Here is an 18,168-nt window from a genome sequence, read left to right as displayed (position 1 = left end):
ATGCAAAATTAATACATTAACCATTCACACATAAATACACTGGGAAAATTATAGCAAAATCATAGCAAAATTGTTCAATAAAAATCGTATTTTATCAGTTTAAATTTGTATATACATTACACTGGAATAAATTGTATTAAACATGCACATTTTCACCCCACAGATCTCTCTGTTTTTTCTTGCAAACTAAAAGGTGGCGAGGTTGTGATAAAATGTGCAAACTATTTAAAATCCTAATAGAAAAACATATGCATACAAAAATAGAAACGATTTTAAGATGCTATACACAGAAAGCAGGGCAATGTGTTTATTTTTTTAATAATTCTACTAGGGTATGAAAATCCATGTTAGAATTGGAGAAGTTAAGATAATCAACCCCTTAATCACAATCAGAATGTTCATCTTCAATCATTTGAGCCCTTTTGCTCTTCTTGATTGATGATGATGCAGGGTCTGGTAACAATGGATAATGACTGATGTGAATGGCTGTGATAATTGTATAGATGCTTGATAGAGGAAGGCAGTTTAGAAAAAATGCCTTGTTTTTGCTTTAGCGTTTTATGAACTTGAGGATTAGTAGAATGAACTGATTGTTCAGATAATTAGTTATTTTCTTTATGAGATATTATAAAAGTTTGGGGGGGGGGGGATAAATAAATACACACATATATATATATATATATATATATATATATATATATATATATATATATATATATATATATATATATATATATATATATATATATATATATAACATTTAATTATAAGGAGGCTATGGAAAGTAAAATATATTAATGAATCTGCCACTAGATAATTTGAAAAATAATAATGTTTGGGGAAATATATATTATAGAAAATAATAATAGTGCAATATTGCCACCTAGTGTAAATAACTAATTGTTTCTGCTAAAAGAGGCTACAAATAAGACTTGCCATTCAAAATAAGTGAATAGAATGAGGGTGGATACAGAGGTGTGCTCACTGTTAAGAAGATCTCTCTGTAAGCAGTGATATGTAAAAGGGTGGGAATTAAGGGGTAGGAAAAAGAGAAGGAAGAGTGCATAATTTAAGATAGCGCAGGAGGAAAAAAAGGATCAAAGTAGACAAAGTAAGGAATGCTAAATACCAAAGTAGTTGAGTTGGATAAAATGGATTAAAAATAATATTATATAAAATACCTATATAAAGGAAAAATTTGAAAAATTTATGACAGTATCTTCGAAATTAATTACATAGAAACATAGATATTGACGGCAGATAAGAGCCATAGGCCCAGAAAGTCTGCCTGACCTTACCTAACAGTATAAACTTATCTAGTTCGTAGGATAGCCCTATGCTTGTCCCATGGATTTTTAAAGTCCCCCACAGTGTTTGTTGCTACTACCTCTTGAGGAAGTTTATTCCATAAATCAATCACTCTTTCTGTAAAGAAGTGCTTCCTCAAATTACTCCTGAATCTACTACCCTTTAGCTTGAGCTCATGACCCCTTGTTCTTGAATTTTCCATTTTATGTAAAATACCCACAGCCTCAGTTGATTGATAAGCAAGATGGAATGGTATAAACGGAAATTAAATTAACTGTCATTGAGCAGCAATAGAAAGAGGACTGAAAACTAACTATTGGTCTCCTTATGGTCAATTCTGGCCTTCTGATTGGTGCTTTGCTCAGATTCCCCATTGGTTATTGCTTTGGCCACTGCATTGTCTATTGTGTGATTTAATATCTGTTACATTTAAATTGTTTCCTTTTATATTTTATTGATACTTCTTATTGCTTTTAAAGGCTGCATTGAACAGTAAAAGAAAGTTATAGCAAAATATGAATCTCTGGTCACGTAATAAAATCAATATCTAGGAGTGCTACAGATGTAAATCTGACTTGATAGAAAGCTATATGGGTATGCTAATAGCTTTCTTTTAAGACTCTAACTTTTGCATGATCTATATTACATAAACATTTAAATATAACTAACGAGAGGATTTTCTTTGTACAGGTCAATTTGTTCTTTTTGCTGAATATAGTATTAGTACTTGTGACAAAGTTAAGAGACACTCATCGAGCAGAATCCAACATGTATATGAAAGCTGTCAGAGCCACTTTAATCCTGGTGCCATTATTAGGAATTCAGTTTGTCATCATTCCATGGAGGCCTGAAAACCGACTTGCTGGAGAAATCTATGACTATATCATGCATATATTAATGCATTATCAGGTATTACTGATTATTTATATATTTTACACAGTACATTTTAATATATTTTTACAAAATCAATACACTGGGTTCCTCTAGATCTCACTAATAAACAACCTTCTATACATACTCAATTAAAACGTTATCCCCTCAAAAAACGTTCAAATAACTAAACTGCAAAAATAGAAATTATAGAGTAGCGCCCCAAACAATCTCAAGGCTGAAGGTTAAATGAAAACACATAAAAACTTATACCAAACTCTCAATGAAATCTAATATGTAGTTAATAAAATGACAATAATTCTATAAATTCTGTGGTTACAAAATATTTATTACAATGATCAGTTTATATAACCTAAAATATGTAAAACAATTAATCTCAAGCAAACAGTTAATCTCAGAACGAACAATTGTGGCCACAACTTAAAAAACAAAATTAAAACAGTACATGATAAAACCGAGTGATAATATGTTCATACCCGGTTCCTATATAGGAAGTAAGTAAGCTCTTATAAATTGTCCTGATTATCTCACAGTGTAAAAATACCCTTTAGTTGAATTAATAAGGATACTTAGTTGTCAATGTTTGTGTCAATATTTATATCCGTTATGCACTGTTAGATAGTTTCAGTTATATCTATACCGTGCAGCGTCACTTTGGCCGTTAGGTGTTCCCAGTCAGCTGTGAATCTCAGAACCAATCAGCTGTTGGTATTCTGACAGTTCCCTTATTTGAATTTAATTCAACTAAAGGGTATTTTTACACTGTGAGATAATCAGGACAATTTATTAGAGCCTTACTTACTTCCTATATAGGAACCGGGTATGGACATATTATCACTCGGTTTTATCATGTACTGTTTTAATTTTGTTTTTTAAGTTGTGGCCACAACTGTTCATTCTGAGATTAACTGTTTGCTTGAGATTAATTGTTTTACATATTTTAGGTTATATAAACTGATCATTGTAATAAATATTTTGTAAACACAGAATTTATAGAATTATTGTCATTTTATTAACTACATATTAGATTTCATTGAGAGTTTGGTATAAGTTTTTATGTGTTTTCATTTAACCTTCAGCCTTGAGATTGTTTGGGGCGCTACTCTATAATTAATATATTTTTACATGTTAAAATGTTTAAAGGGATCTAATTTCAAGTTCAGTACTTTTGGTTATTTGAATCTATCTATGTTTACTGCTTACATGGATTATATATATATATATATATATATATATATATATATATATATATATATATATATATATATATATATATATATATATATATATATATATAAGATATACAAGGAACAAAGGGTATCGTAGGCTTTAAATAGTAAAAACAGTTTCTTTAATAGTCCCACATAGGGTTTAAAATAACCAAGGAGGTTACAGCAAGGGTTTCACAGCACAGATGAGCATTGAAATGCTGACATGTTTCGGCCAACGGCTGTAATCGTAGCTAATCAATGCATCTGCAGTACAAATATTTAAAAGCAGAGCTCATTCACAATTGGTTAACAAGTGATCCTATCAGATACCTGCCAACAAAGGTGTGTTGCGATCACACAAGTGTGGACTAGTAATTAATTAATTAATTACCCCTCTCATTATAATGCTATTACTGACAAAATGCCTTTGTATCAAAAAATAGAGAAAACATACAACTTCATCATATATGTTTAAAGGAATATTTTCCTGAATTGATAAACTTCAATAGATGCAATACACTGTATAAACAGCAATGGTATTAGAAAATATGTAATAATAAATGTTGTTATAAATATCTCTCACAGGTGCACCCTACTAGACTTCTAAAAATATGTATGTGCATATTCAATATTGAATTCAAAAGATATATAGTAAAGTGTAATAGATGCATATGTATTCATGCTTTTATAAAAACTGAATTGTATTATCATGTGTTAAAGGAATTTGTTCCACACAATTATCCATATGGATTTAAAAGCATGCAGAGTATCAACCTATGACTACTTCATATTAAAATCACAAATTATCCCTACCTATGGAGATTTTCTATTATAAAAATTATATTGATTGAGATAATAAAAACAAAGGTATGGAACTGAAGATATGGAAATGAGTAATGGAGAGACTAAATATCCACACTGGATAGAAGGTCCATATATATATATATATACAAAAGGTATCTTCATGTATGTATTAATCTCAACACACACCCATAAATATACATATATATTTATTTCAGAGATTGAACGTCAGCAAGAAATGTATATGCATGCAGTATTCAGTATACTACAATAGTATACGCCTATCCATACCTGGATAATAATAATCTTGATGATAAGCTGAAAAATATACATATATATATATATATATATATATATATATATATATATATATATATATATATATATATATATATATATATGTGCAACCATAAGGAATCTAAGACTCCACTATTTCTCCACTGACTCAACTAAATATAATTATGTACAGTAATTGCATTAAATCTATTTAAAGATAAGATGTCCAAATAAATGTATAAAGAAATTGTGTCCAGAGTGGAATAGGACTTAATCAAAGTCTCATGTAATATTTAGGTTTCAACATGGCCTCAGTGTTGAGATAAAGAATGATCTTCTATGTGTATGAAGATTATTTATTATATAGCATAATGTGTGTTACTCTATATGAATAAAAGTTATTGATTATTCTGTGTATGCTACTATAACTGATATCTATCCTATTTCCAGTAGTTGATCAAATCATATTCTGAAATAAGGCCTGTGGGACTCTGGTTACCAACTTAAAAATCCAAAACATCTCTCTTTTTCCTAGAATGCGGTTTCTATCTCCACCTCTAGGAGGTGGATTGACCTGTTCAATTATCTGCCATCTTAAAGAATCAATCCGTTTGTGATGGATTCTTTTGAAGTGTTGTACTAGAGGAGTACTTGCCTCCCCCTTAGTAATCGTAGATAGATGATTCCAAATTCTAGTATTGGAGTCGTTTGTCGTTAACCCTACATATTGTAGGTGACAATCTATGCATGTGATGACATAGATAATATAAGTCGATGTACAGTTCAAACATTTCTCAATTTGATATCTCTTTTGTCACTGATGATATAAAATAATCAGCAAATATTCCAAAATCACAAGGTCTACATTTTGATCTCCCACATCTATATATTCCCTTATGTGTCAGCCAAGACCCTTGATTGGATTGCACTACCTGTGGTAGTTGTGAGGGGGAGAGAATGTTGCCTAGTGTTTTACACTTTCTATATGAGCAGCGTAGTCCATTTCTAACACATTGATCTAATTTAGTGTCCGCAGCTAGTAGTCTAAAGTGTTTCTTCACAATGTTGAATATGGCGTTATAGTCTGTGCTAAAGTCTGTTACAAATGTGACTATAGTAAGATCATCTTTGTTTTTTTCTGAGTTAGATAAAAGTATGCCTCTGTCAATCAGATCTACTTGATGTTGAGCTCTATTTATAACATGTTTGGAGTAGCCTCTGTCTTTTAAGTTTGTTCTCATTGTTTGACTTTGTATCTTGTAGTTCTTATCTAAAGTGCAATTTCTCTTCACTCTTATAGCTGACCTTTTCCTACCGCAAAGGGAACATGTTTAGGGTGGCAACTGGTAGCATGAAGTAATGTGTTTTTAGTAATCGGTTTTCTATAGATGTCACAAATAATTTTCCCTCCTTCATCAATTTTTAAAGTGAGATCAAGGTAGTTGATAGATTCTTTATTTCTTTCTGAAGTGAATTTTAGTCCCACCAAGTTATTATTTATGTGTTCAAGGAACTCATCCAGTTTGTTTTCAAGCCCTTTCCATATAAGTAACAAATCATCTATATAGCGTTTGTAAAACGCTATATAGTCTTTTAGTGGGTTTTGGATTTTTGCAGAGATTTGCAGTGTAGTAGGAGGAAGGAGGGTGACTGGCGCTTGTAGTAAAGAAGTATGTCTGTCTTCTAAGTTGGCTGTTGTGAGTATAATTCAAAAATATGTGAAGTTATGCTTTGCTATGCTATGGGTCTATTTAACAAGGGCCGAATAGCCCCTGTTCCCCTTGTCTCCATGCAAGCCTCCAGGCTCGCCGGAATCAGGAGTTAAGAAGCAGCGGTCTTAAGACCGCTGCTCCTTAACTCATACGCCGCCTCTGAGGTGGCGTATAGCAATCCGCCCGATAATGTTTGATCGGGCTGATTGACACCCCCTGCTAGCAGCTGATTAGCCGCAAATTTGCAGGGAGCGGTATTGCACCAGCAGTTCACATGCTGTTGGCATTTATCGATGTGCGGCGGACATAGTTCGCTATAGTGGATCATGTCCGTCCGCACATATATAAATAGACCCCTATGTGTTAATTAGGTGGACAAGTTGCATACAGAGGTAGGAGGGTGGGAATCTTGCAGGATAGATGGGTGTTTGCAGAGATTTGCAGTGGAGTAGCAGGAAGAAGGTGATTTGTTGCTTGTAGTAAAGAAGTATTATGTCGGTTTGAGTTGGTTGTGTATGTATGTGTATGTATATATATATATATATATATATATATATATATATTCACAGAGGCTGGTGCACTCGCACAAACAGGTGTCCAGTTGCCAGGGTGCTGAATGCAGGTAGAGATAAAGGTAATAGAAGACAGCACTCGCTGGACTGACTTAGGGATAAGCAATAGAAGCTTTTATTTAAGTGACGTTTCGGGGACAGCTCCCCTTCATCAGACCCAATTTGAGGGTCTGATGAATGAGAGCTGTCCCCGAAACGTCACGTAAATAAAAGCTTCTATTGCTTATCCCTAAGTCCAGCGAGTGCTGTCTTCTATTACCTTTATCTCTACCTGCATTCAGCACTGTCTTCTATTACCTTTATATATATATATATATATATATATATATATATATATATATATATATATATATATATATACATGAAGAAAACAGGTGGGATCCGCAAAGCACAGTCCAAAAATAGGAATACTCTTAACATAGATTGAATCCAGTGCTACACCTAATAGGACCACCCTTAAGGCCCAAATTTAGAGATGTAGGTCAAAAAGAAAAAGGTGGCACACGGTTTGAAAAAGGCTAAACCTTTATTATAGAGCAACTTTTCAGGCTCCTGCCCCTTTCTTTCTCTATGTATATATACATACACATAATTTATTCTCACCTGGTGATAAATTCCTTTCTTTCTTGGTGGTAATAGTCCATGAAAATCCTTACTTGTGGCAATTCATCTCCTGGCCACCAGGATGAGGCAAAGACACCCCACAACAAAGCTTTAAGTATCTCTACTACTTCCCTCTCTTTCTCCCAGTAGTACATATAGCCAAGGAAAGGAAGAAGAAGAAAGAAATATAGTAGAGTAAAGGCAGCAGTACATATAGCCAAGGAAAGGAAGAAGAAATAAGAAAGATAGTAGAATAAAAAGTTGCAAACAAAAACTGCCGCCAACTGTAAAAAATGGGAGGGTGTGTGGACTATCACCACCATAAAGAAAGAAATTTGTCAGGTTAGAATAAATTATGTTTTCTTTCTAAGGTGGTGACAGTCCACAAAATTCCTTATTTGTGGGAACTAAAAGCCAAGCTGTGAAGTCCACAAAGGAAAGTGGGTGGAAAAGAATGAAAGACAGGCACCTTTTTACCAGAAACCACTGCCTGATGGACATTTCTTCCAAAAGTGGCCTCCGCCAATGTAGACACATCAAAGTGGATGTTCTGCATCCAAGAAATCTACGAGAATCAAACTCAACAAATTAACACCCTGACTAGTTCCAGATCTACCAAAATCTTCCCATAGAAGATTTTGGGATAGGAAGCAAGGAAAGAAGCACACTTTCCTGGATAATTTTAACATAGAAAAAACTTTAGGTAGGAAACAAGACAAACGGCTAGATTAAGGCTCATAACGCTGCTTTTTCACTACCACTGGTATTACGAGCCGCACAGGTTTAGGGGCACCACACACTTTTTGGGCCGTACCGCAAATTAACTTACGCAATTTGCGTAAAGTCTTTTTTCAATGGGACTTCCATAGCGCCGATATTACAAGCTTTTTCTGGGAGGCCAAAAAGTGAGCGGTACAGCCTATCCCGCAAGATTCGTAACACATTCTAGTCAGTAGTTATGAGTTTTACGTTACAGAGCTGTAGCATAAAACTCATAACTAAAGTGTTACACAGTACACTAACACCCATAAACTACCTATTAACCCCTAAACCGAGGCCCTCCTGCATCACAAACACTAAAATAAAATTATTAATCCCTAATCTGCTGTTCCCGACATCACCGCCACTAGAATAAACATATTAACCCCTAAACCGCCGCACTCCCACATTGGAAACACTAGTTTAATATTATTAACCCCTAATCTGCTGTCCCTAACATCGCCGCAACCTACATTACAGTTATTAACACCTAATCTGTCGCCCCCAACGTCGCCGCCACTCTACTAAAGTTATTAACCCCTAAACCTGTCTAACCCTAACCCTAACACCCAGTAACTTAAATATAATTAAATAAATCTAAATAAAAATTACTATCATTACCTAAATTATTCCTATTTAAAACAAAATTCTTACCTATAAAATAAACCCTAAGCTAGCTACAATATAACTAATAGTTTCATTGTATCTAGCTTAGGGTTTATTTTTATTTTACAGGCAAGTTTGTATTTATTTTAACTAGGTAGAATAGTTACTAAATAGTTATTAACTATTTAATAACTACCTAGCTAAAATAAATTCAAAATTACCTGTAAAATAAAACCTAACCTGAGTTACACTAACATCTCACCTTACACTACAATTAAATAAATTACCTAAATAAAATAAAATTTCCTAAATTACAAAAAAAAAGACATTATCAGATATTTAAACTAATTACACCTAATCTAATAGCCCTATCAAAATAAAATAAGCCCCCCCCAAAATAAAAAAAACCCTAGCCTAAACTAAACTACCAATAGCACTTAAAAGGGCCTTTTGCGGGGCATTGCCCCAAAGAAATCAGCTCTTTTACCTGTTAAAAAAAATACAAACACCCCCCAACAGTAAAACCCACCACCCACACAACCAAACCCCCAAATAAAATCCTAACTAAAAAATCCCTAAGCTCCCCATTGCCCTGAAAAGGGCATTTGGATGGGCATTGCCCTTAAAAGGGCATTTAGCTCTTTTTCAGTGCCCAAACCCTAACCTAAAAATAAAACCCACCCAATAAACCCTTAAAAAAAACTAACACTAACACCGAAGATCCACTTACAGTTTTGAAGACCGGACATCCATCCTCAATGAAGCCGGGAGAAGTCTTCATCCAAGCGGCAAGAAGTCCTCAACGAAGCCGGGAGAAGTCTTCATCCAATCCTGCAGAAGTGGTCCTCCAGACAGACAGATGTCTTCATCCAGGCGGCATCTTCTATCTTCATCCTTCCGACGCGGCTCCATCTTCAAGACATCCAGCACGGAGCATCCTCTTTTTTCCACAGCTAACGACGAATGAAGGTTCCTTTAAATGATGTCATCCAAGATGGCGTCCCTTGAATTCCGATTGGCTGATAGAATTCTATCAGCCAATCGGAATTAAAGGTGAAAAAATCCTATTGGCTGATGCAATCAGCCAATAGGATTGAGCTTCAATCCTGTTGGCTGATCCAATCAGCCAATAAGTTTGAGCTTGCATTCTATTGGCTGTTCCAATCAGCCAATAGAATGCAAGCTCAATCCTATTGGCTGATCGGATTAGCCAATAGGATTGAAGCTCAAAACGCAAAACTTGTAATCTAGCCGAAAGTTTGCAAACTGCGTTGTGTTGATGAAAACGCCAGATACTGGAGAACACAGAAGAGAGTCGAAGGTTCACAAACTCTCCTAGCTGAAGAAAATTGCTAACAAACAAATATTCTGAGACAGAGACTGAATAACCAAAGAACGCATAGTTTTGCATGACAAATGACATGCTGACGAAGATAACATGTCATGATTCCTTGAGCAAAACATTAGGATACACTTTCCAAACCATCTAAACACTCATCCCAAAGCAGATGCACCAGATCTGCAAACCACCTCCAACGATAAAGCAAGAGCAATTATATTGCAATGTTTTGTTCTTGCTTGAAACGAGCAAATCCCCTCAGTAAAAACACATTTGGAGAAGAAGAACACTTATAACAATAAGAAGCCCAAGAGACTGCTGGCATGTCTATCAATTTCACCTTAGGATCACTCAATCTCAAATCAAAGCTGGAAGATTGTGGATTAGCCAGGTAGAGTCTGATTACTCCTCTAATCTGTTTCCCAGATAAGCCCAGAAACAAGAGTTGCTGAGAAGGAACACTGAAAAATCTCCGCCAAACTTAGAATACAATAAACCTCTGTGATCACCAGAGCACTGTGGGTACCAATGTGATAAATGAAAAAAAGTAACCACAGATACGATGTCTGTCTGAAAGAGAGAGAAAACGATTGATTTGAAAAGAGGCCAAGTCTGGAGGGATCTGAACATTGCACAAAGATCCAAAACATTTATTAGTAGCCTCACCTCTTGAGACAACCAAAACTCCCTTTGAAGACTTCAGACTCCCCCCCCCCCCCCGCCACCTGACAAGACGTCACAATCAGACCAACGAACTCCATACACCGAGATACAGTAATTGAGATTGAGAGCAGGCATCAAGAACAGCCTCATGGAGACCAAATTTATGAATACCCCCAAAGGGGACACCCATGGAATCAATATAAACAAACTCATGAACACCTATAGTCTCCAGCCATAACTGTGAAGAAACCAGAGTAGGTGCTCTGTCTAGATATACGCTAAATTAAACAGTAGCTAGGAATTAAAACTTCTCCTTTGAGCTATCCCAAGAACATGTATAATTACTCCCATAATCTCCCGATCCTGCACACACCGAAAGGATGTCTCCCGTTCATCTGATCTCTTTGATACATGAGGCAAAAGGAACCTCTTAAGGCGGCCCTGACCGAAACTTGTCGTGTACCCCTGAGCAACCAATTCCAGAACCCTGTGATACCGAACAGACCAAGTCTACTGAAAAAGCTTAACCTGTCCTATGCAGATTGAACGTTAAAGGTAGACTCTTTTGATTGCTTGGACATATTCCAGACTGGAGTTCTAGGAAGATCAAAAATAATCTTCTATTTTCAGCAGGTCACTGATCCTGAAATGCTAAGGTTGTCAAACGTACATGATTCAGATAGGGCATCCAATTTTAAACAACTTTTAATTTGCTTTTAGCATCAAATTTGCTATCTTCTCTTTGCATTCTTTGTTGAAAGCTAAACTTAGGAAGGCTCATATGCTAATTTCTAAGACCTTGAAGGCCGCCTCTTATCTCAGTGCATTTGGACAGTTTTTTACATATAGACAGCTCTAGTGTATGTGTGCCATATAGATAACAGTGTTGCTTACTCTCCTCGAGTTACCTAGAAGTCAGCACTGATTAGCTAAAATGCATGTTTGTCAAAAGAACTGGGCAGTCTGCAGAGGCTTAGATACAAAATAATCACAGAGGTAAAATGTGTATTGACATAAATGTGTTGGTTACACAAAACTGGGGAATGGGTAATAAAGGAATTATCTAAACTGGGATAATAGCCCTAGAAAGTATGAACCTCACCAGGAATCTTAAGAAAATGCCTACGTGTACACTTACATGAAGGCAACACAACTACCATAAACTCAGAATAGTTGTATTGAAATTATTTAGAGAAACTAAGGAGAAAGCCTTAGTGCCACCTGAGTAATATTCAGTGGTGAGACAAAATTGAGCAGAATGACAGACCATAACCAGTTTGCAAAGCATGCATCTGTGTGTTGGAAAACATAGTCAGTAGATCTAACCTCTAATGGGTTAATCCAGCATTAGTACCATATAAGAAAAATACTGTAGAATCCACTCACAAGAAAGGGTATACCATTGCACTGCAATATATGACAGCAGTACAGGATATGGAATATACTGTAGCAACCTCTTACAATAAGGGTATAATCCTCCAAATCTGAGAAATATACACTGATGGAAAACAAATTGATAAAAACAATGGTAGTCGTAGACATCCGATACCGTAAAACAGAGGTTAGATAAAAACTTCCAAGTTGAATGGAAGAACACACAGTCAACAATTAGTCAAATATACATTTATTTGCTGGAAAAAAACTAAATCTGTGTATTTATACTCTAACAGATATAAGACAGGCCGATTAGCTGGGGATTATTGTGATCATAGGGAGGCCGCTCCACTGCAGAAAGCCAAATTCAGATGATTATAACCTTGGTGCCTAAATAATCTAGATTTTATTAAAGACAGGAGGTGAATATTTTGCATAATTCTTTACTGACTTCCAAAACAGCAGCAAAGAAAACAAGTAACATAGGAACAAAAAACAAACAACCAATCAGCACAAATCAGATAATATAACCAACAAGGAACAGGAAATAGCTTCCTCTTTCCGCTGTCTGATAGAAACAGGAAAGTCCACAAGAAGATTTAAATGAGCAAAAACTTCCAGGTTCCACTGAAGAACTGATGATCATTCCAGGCCAGGAAAGATAAGACGATAAAACAAATTACTCCTTGCTAGAGGGTCCGTGTTCTTTTAAGGAAACACTAAGAGAGAGTTAATACTTCTACTAATAAAAGAGGTAAACTGTTATAGGACAGAATGTAAGGCATGAGGCAGAGGCCTAAAGTAAAACTGGGAAAAGACTAATGCTGAAGACCAATCTGCTGCGGTCAACAAATCATGCAGATTACAACCTGCCAAGAAAGTTCCAGAGACTGAGCACTCCTTACCGAGTGAGCCCAAAGTCTGGGGATATTCCCGCCTCAGACATAAGCCATCTCACCCATCTAGCCAAAGTAGGGCTGGAGAACGGATGGTGAGGCGGAACAAACGAGATAAGGAGGGACCTGTCGGGGAAACCCGAAGACTCTCGGTTCGGGACAGGTAGGACTTGAGACAAAGAGCTACATAAATCTGAGGGTCTTCTGGAAAATAAGGGTAGAACAAAGCTTTAGAGGAGGTCTTGGTCATGTGAGAAATAGAGAAGGAAACTTCTTCCGGAGAGAAGGAGACAGAGTGAGCATCGAGGGCCCCAATATCGGAGACCCACCGAAAAGAAATCAAGCAAAGGAGCAAAGTCAACTTTGCAGAAAGTTGCTTAAGAAAAAGAGAGGAATTGGAAGGCCATTTCCTAAGGAAAACTAAAACCACATTGACATCCCAAGGATTTGAATAGCGAGGTTTAGGGGGATTCTTAAATCTGATAGCTCAAAGCAGATAGCAGACCTAAGGATGTCTACCCATGGGGACACCCTCAAATGGAAGGTGACCCGCAGAAATGGCTGAGCGGAACAAATTATTTGTACAGTATGCTTTCCCTTGGGAAAACAGCTCAGTGAGGAAATTGACAATCATGGAAGGAGGGGAAGAAAAGGGATCAATTTCCCTTCCCATACACCAATGAACCCAGACTGCCCAGGCTGAAGCATAAAATTTTCTAGTACCTGGGGCCCAAGATTCACGCAAGAGGAGGGAAGCCCCTCGGAATACCAGGATCCCCTGAAATCTGCCAATCCAGAAGGTTCAGTTGGCCCTGGGATAGGAGGGGATGAGTGAGGTTCTGAGCATCTACCAGAAGATTGAGAAGACTGGGGAGAACGCGGGGGGAGTCACACATCTCTAGAAGAGGAGGAAACCAATATTGAGATGGCCACCACGGAGTGATGAGAGTCAGAAGTCTTTGGAAACATTGGACGTGCACAAGTATGTGAGCAAGAAGGCCAAAAGTGGGAAAAGCATAAGCCCCCCATGGAGGCCAAATTTGAAGGAAGGCATCCACTCCTTTGCAATCTGGATCTGAGAGCTAACTGAAAAAACGGGGGTGTTGATTATTGATCCAAGATGCAAACAGATCCACTGCGAAAGGACCTAATATCCTCCGAGCGATTCTGCATCCAATCGCTGGAATCTCTCCAATGATGGGAGAACCAGTTCACTGTGACATTGGATATGCCCGGGATGAATTGGGCATGGACAGAAATCCTGCAATTCAAACAGAATTGATAGAACTGGGAGGTTAGATCTGACAAGGTCTTTGATTGAGTACCCCTTAACCGATTGATATATTTTACGGACGAAAAGTTGTCCATCCATAACAAAATGCAACAATCTGCCATGTTCTTTGAAAAACTGCTAGCTGCAAAGGAGCCAGCTAATAGCTCTAAGCAATTGATGTGGAGGTTGGTTTCCTCCACTGTCCAAGGGACGCTGGTGGAGAGAGTCCCACAAGAGGCAACCCAGTCTAAAAGGCTCGCATCGGAGGAGAGAATGAAGTCTGGAATCGACCCGAAGATCGCTTTGCCATTCCAGGACTCCATATGTGGAAGCCACCAGGTCATCTCTGAACGGACTCTGTCTGTGAGGAAGATCTGTTGTTGGTAAGCTCTGGATCTTCAAGCGTTGCATAGCTTGTTCTTGACAGTTGTCAGATAGAAATCGAAGTTGCGGTTAAGGCCGCCCTGATTTCTGACTTGATTCGGTCTATCTTCTCTTGAGGGAGGAGAAGTTGTCCCTGAGAGGTATATGGAGAAACCTAGGGATTCTATAAGTTGGAGAGGGAACAGGCTCGATTTCTCCTTGTTGATAAAACCCAGTGAAGTGAGGAGGGAGGACAAATTGCGAAGCTGGGAAAGCAACAGATCTTTGTCCTGAGCCATGAGGAGGATATCATCCAGGTAGATCACAACCGTGTGCCCGGAGATAAGAAACTACTGGTTTGAGTAGTTTTGTGAAACACCATGTGGCGCAGCTGAGTCCGAAAGGAAGGCAGGTGAACTGCCAGAGTTGGTCTTCCCAGCAAAATTGAAGGCATCTACGGCATTCAGACAAACCATCCAGTCATTCAACCGCAGAAGGTCTCTCCTCATGTGTATGCCCTTCATCTTGAACTGGCGGTACACACAAAGAAGTTGAGGTCCCTCTAATTAATGACCGGGCGGAAACCTACCTACTTTTTGGGGACAAGGAACAAGTTGCTCAGGAAACCCGGGAGGGAATCTCTGGAAACTTTTTCTATCGCCCTTTTGGAGTGAAGGGAAGAAATTTCTTCTTTGATAAGCTTCTGACTTTCTAGGGAAAGGCGTAAGGGATTGGATTGTGTTGAGAACCCACGGATCTGCCGAAAGGGATAACCAGTTTTGGAAAAAATGGGCGAGTCTGCCTGCAAATGGAATGAGGGAAGAAGGTAAAGGGCTCACCTTGGTTTGAGTTGACGGGTGCAGGATGGGTACGTGCAGAGGCTCTTCTGGGTCTCGCAGTTCTGGATCTGTACAGGAACATGACTCTGTTGTAGTATCCCATATAGTATTGGGGTTGGTTGAGGCCCATGAGTTGGCGTTGGCCAAAGTTTTGGTGGCCGGGCAGACAACCTCTATATCTGCCGGCCCTGGAAAAAACATGTCTGGGTTGAAACACTTGCCTAAGCGATGCTTGGATTTTGTTGATAGATGTAAAAGTTTACACTTAATGCCTCATAATTGTGAGGAAGGAATCTCCAAATAGAAGAGCCTTATTTGGGAGCCAGCTTCTTCTGTTGTTAGAACAGCCAATTTGGGGTCAATGCGCAGTACTACGTCTTTTGCTAGAAAGAGCAGTATTGGCGTTGCCTAATATGTAAAAGGTCCTAAAAGCCCAATCCCTAACTATGGAAGGGTCCAATAAAGAGCTTGAAAGGAAAGCTTCATCAGCAATAAGCAAAATCTGAGCCAAAGTGCCAGAAACGTCCAGGAGTTTGTCCTGGGTGCCACAAAGCAATCTTTCCAGGCCCTTCCTTGCATCCTTACCTTTTCTGGTCAAAAAGGTTACCAGCTTAGTGTCAAACTCAGGGGTAGTTGACTCTCTGCCTGGGAGAGAGGGTCTATAGCACTCTGCCCTGAGGAGGGCTCTGTCTTCCCGATCTAATGGCTGTCGAAGGCGTTTCTGAAGGAACCTAGACAGATGAGGAGGAAGGGACCACTCCGAGGAGCGAGGATGCCAAATTTGTTTTGGGTTAAAGATGGGGTTACCCACCAGGTCCAGAAGATCTTCATCTATATCCTCGTCTGTACGGGTTTTCCCAGAGGTGCTTTGAAAAGGGACATTTGGGGAATCTCCATCGGAAGGGTCACCCGAATCTCAATCAGGATCCGGATAATAATCTGGATCAAGATCCTTCAAATTAAAAATTTCGGAGTCTGGGGAACTTCCGGGCGGCGGCAATGACTGGTCGCATAGCTGTGTGCTGCTACGGCTTTCTTGGGATAACTGAAAGAATTCACCTTACAGCTGACTGATCTACTAAATATTTGCTCGGAACCATCTTATATACTAGATGCTGCATCTATTCAACCTTGCTATTCAAGAATTGCTGATGGCATCGGCGCCTGGAGCCGTTTTAACATCTCGGCCTGTATCATACCCCCGGCAGGGCGCCCTGGGCCCTGTCGTTATGTGGCACTTCTAGTGCTTTAATTTGCAGCAGATTGCCTAGGATTCTACACTCCTGTCAATATCCCATATTTATATGACTGTTTGCTATGGATCCTGCTAAGGCCGCTATTGAGGGAATATATCGCCTACTAGAGGGTTACTTTAAGGCTTATGAGACACCATGCCACAAAGATCCCACGTGGGGTAAGACCGAAGCCTTTGAGCAGCCTAAGCCTACCGATTTACCCTTCTCTCAAGCTGAGAGAGATGGTGCATGGAGGGCTTGGAGTCTATCACCCACCAGCAACGGGCCCCCTGCAAGCACCACAGCTGATTGGAAAGAGCCGGAGCTACAATGTCAAAGGGATATGGCTGCGGCTGCCGTGCATATTATCGGGAGACAAGTATGCCAGATAGCCGAGGCAAATAACTGCCTAACTTTTAACAGCTCCCCTTACACGCTATCAAGAGAGGTTTGGATACTCGGATATAATTATATTCCTGCCGGAACCACTGACAACGCACCATTGTGGCTGATTTCTGCACCGAGACCTGTATCCCCACAGTTTGGCGGTTTCTTTATCGCGGAATCATTCAGTGCTCTGCTGCAGGCGGCGAAGAGGACACTGAGATGGAATGAATGCAGTCTGCATTGGGGAAGTTCTGTGTATTTCACCCTCGCTGTCTACCAAGTTATGGTGAGAGCTGGAATAGGCTGATTTCCAACATACTTTCCAGATATCAAATTCCCTGCTTATTGATATCGACACTTGAGACCTCCCAAGCTAGGGCAAATTTATATGTATACCATACTTATGTACTTTGACTTTACCATTATCCTGAGGTATCCCTCTCTATCATACCCTAGAGGTTCAGATATACTAATGGCTTTTGCTTTAATTGGTTTACTGAAGAAATTCAGTGACAGTTTGCCTTTTACCTTGATGTTCTGTTTGCTGTTTTTATTTTCATCTTATGTTCTCTCATTGTGGTTGTTAAACCTTATTTGTTGGACCTTGGTAATAATTTTGTGATCTATCAGTTTGTTAACACATATTGCATGACTCATGGTTACATTTGGTCTAGATTAGGATGGCGCGATCACTAAAACTGTCCTAGCATAGGTAACTATTTATCTACTGAGGGAAAACATAATGTATGATATTGGTTAATAGGGGCTTTTACCATCTTTCTGCCTGCGGCCAGGGCTAGAATTTTGGTTCATACTAAAATAGACAATGTCATACTACGCTGGGACCCTATTGTTAGTCTTTATTTTACCAATTATAATTAGTTCTCTTGTTTTTGTGATAGACAGCTCCATGTTACCATGATTCGCTACTATGTTATACTATATTTGTATATTTGTGTTTTACAAACTTTAACTAGTCAACTGTTATATATGATACTGTATACAAGAGGTGAATGCCAAGAGGGGTCAAACTCAGGTTAGATACCTCATTTTTTTAAAC

At 38.3% G+C, this 18,168-nt stretch overlaps 1 protein-coding gene across 1 annotated transcript in view; it reads left to right on the top strand.

Moving 5' to 3' along the window:
• CALCR (calcitonin receptor) overlaps positions 1-18,168 on the top strand; it is a 1,065,293-nt gene that overhangs the window by 935,456 nt on the left and 111,669 nt on the right. Inside the window, exon 14 of the mRNA XM_053714051.1 lies at positions 1,999-2,217. Within this exon, the coding sequence (XP_053570026.1) occupies positions 1,999-2,217 (219 nt within the window). The remainder of the gene's footprint in view (positions 1-1,998; positions 2,218-18,168) is intronic.

Source organism: Bombina bombina, chromosome 5, assembly GCF_027579735.1.
Source record: "Bombina bombina isolate aBomBom1 chromosome 5, aBomBom1.pri, whole genome shotgun sequence".
Lineage (NCBI taxonomy): Eukaryota > Metazoa > Chordata > Amphibia > Anura > Bombinatoridae > Bombina > Bombina bombina.
This window is presented reverse-complemented; position numbering and strand designations above follow the sequence as displayed.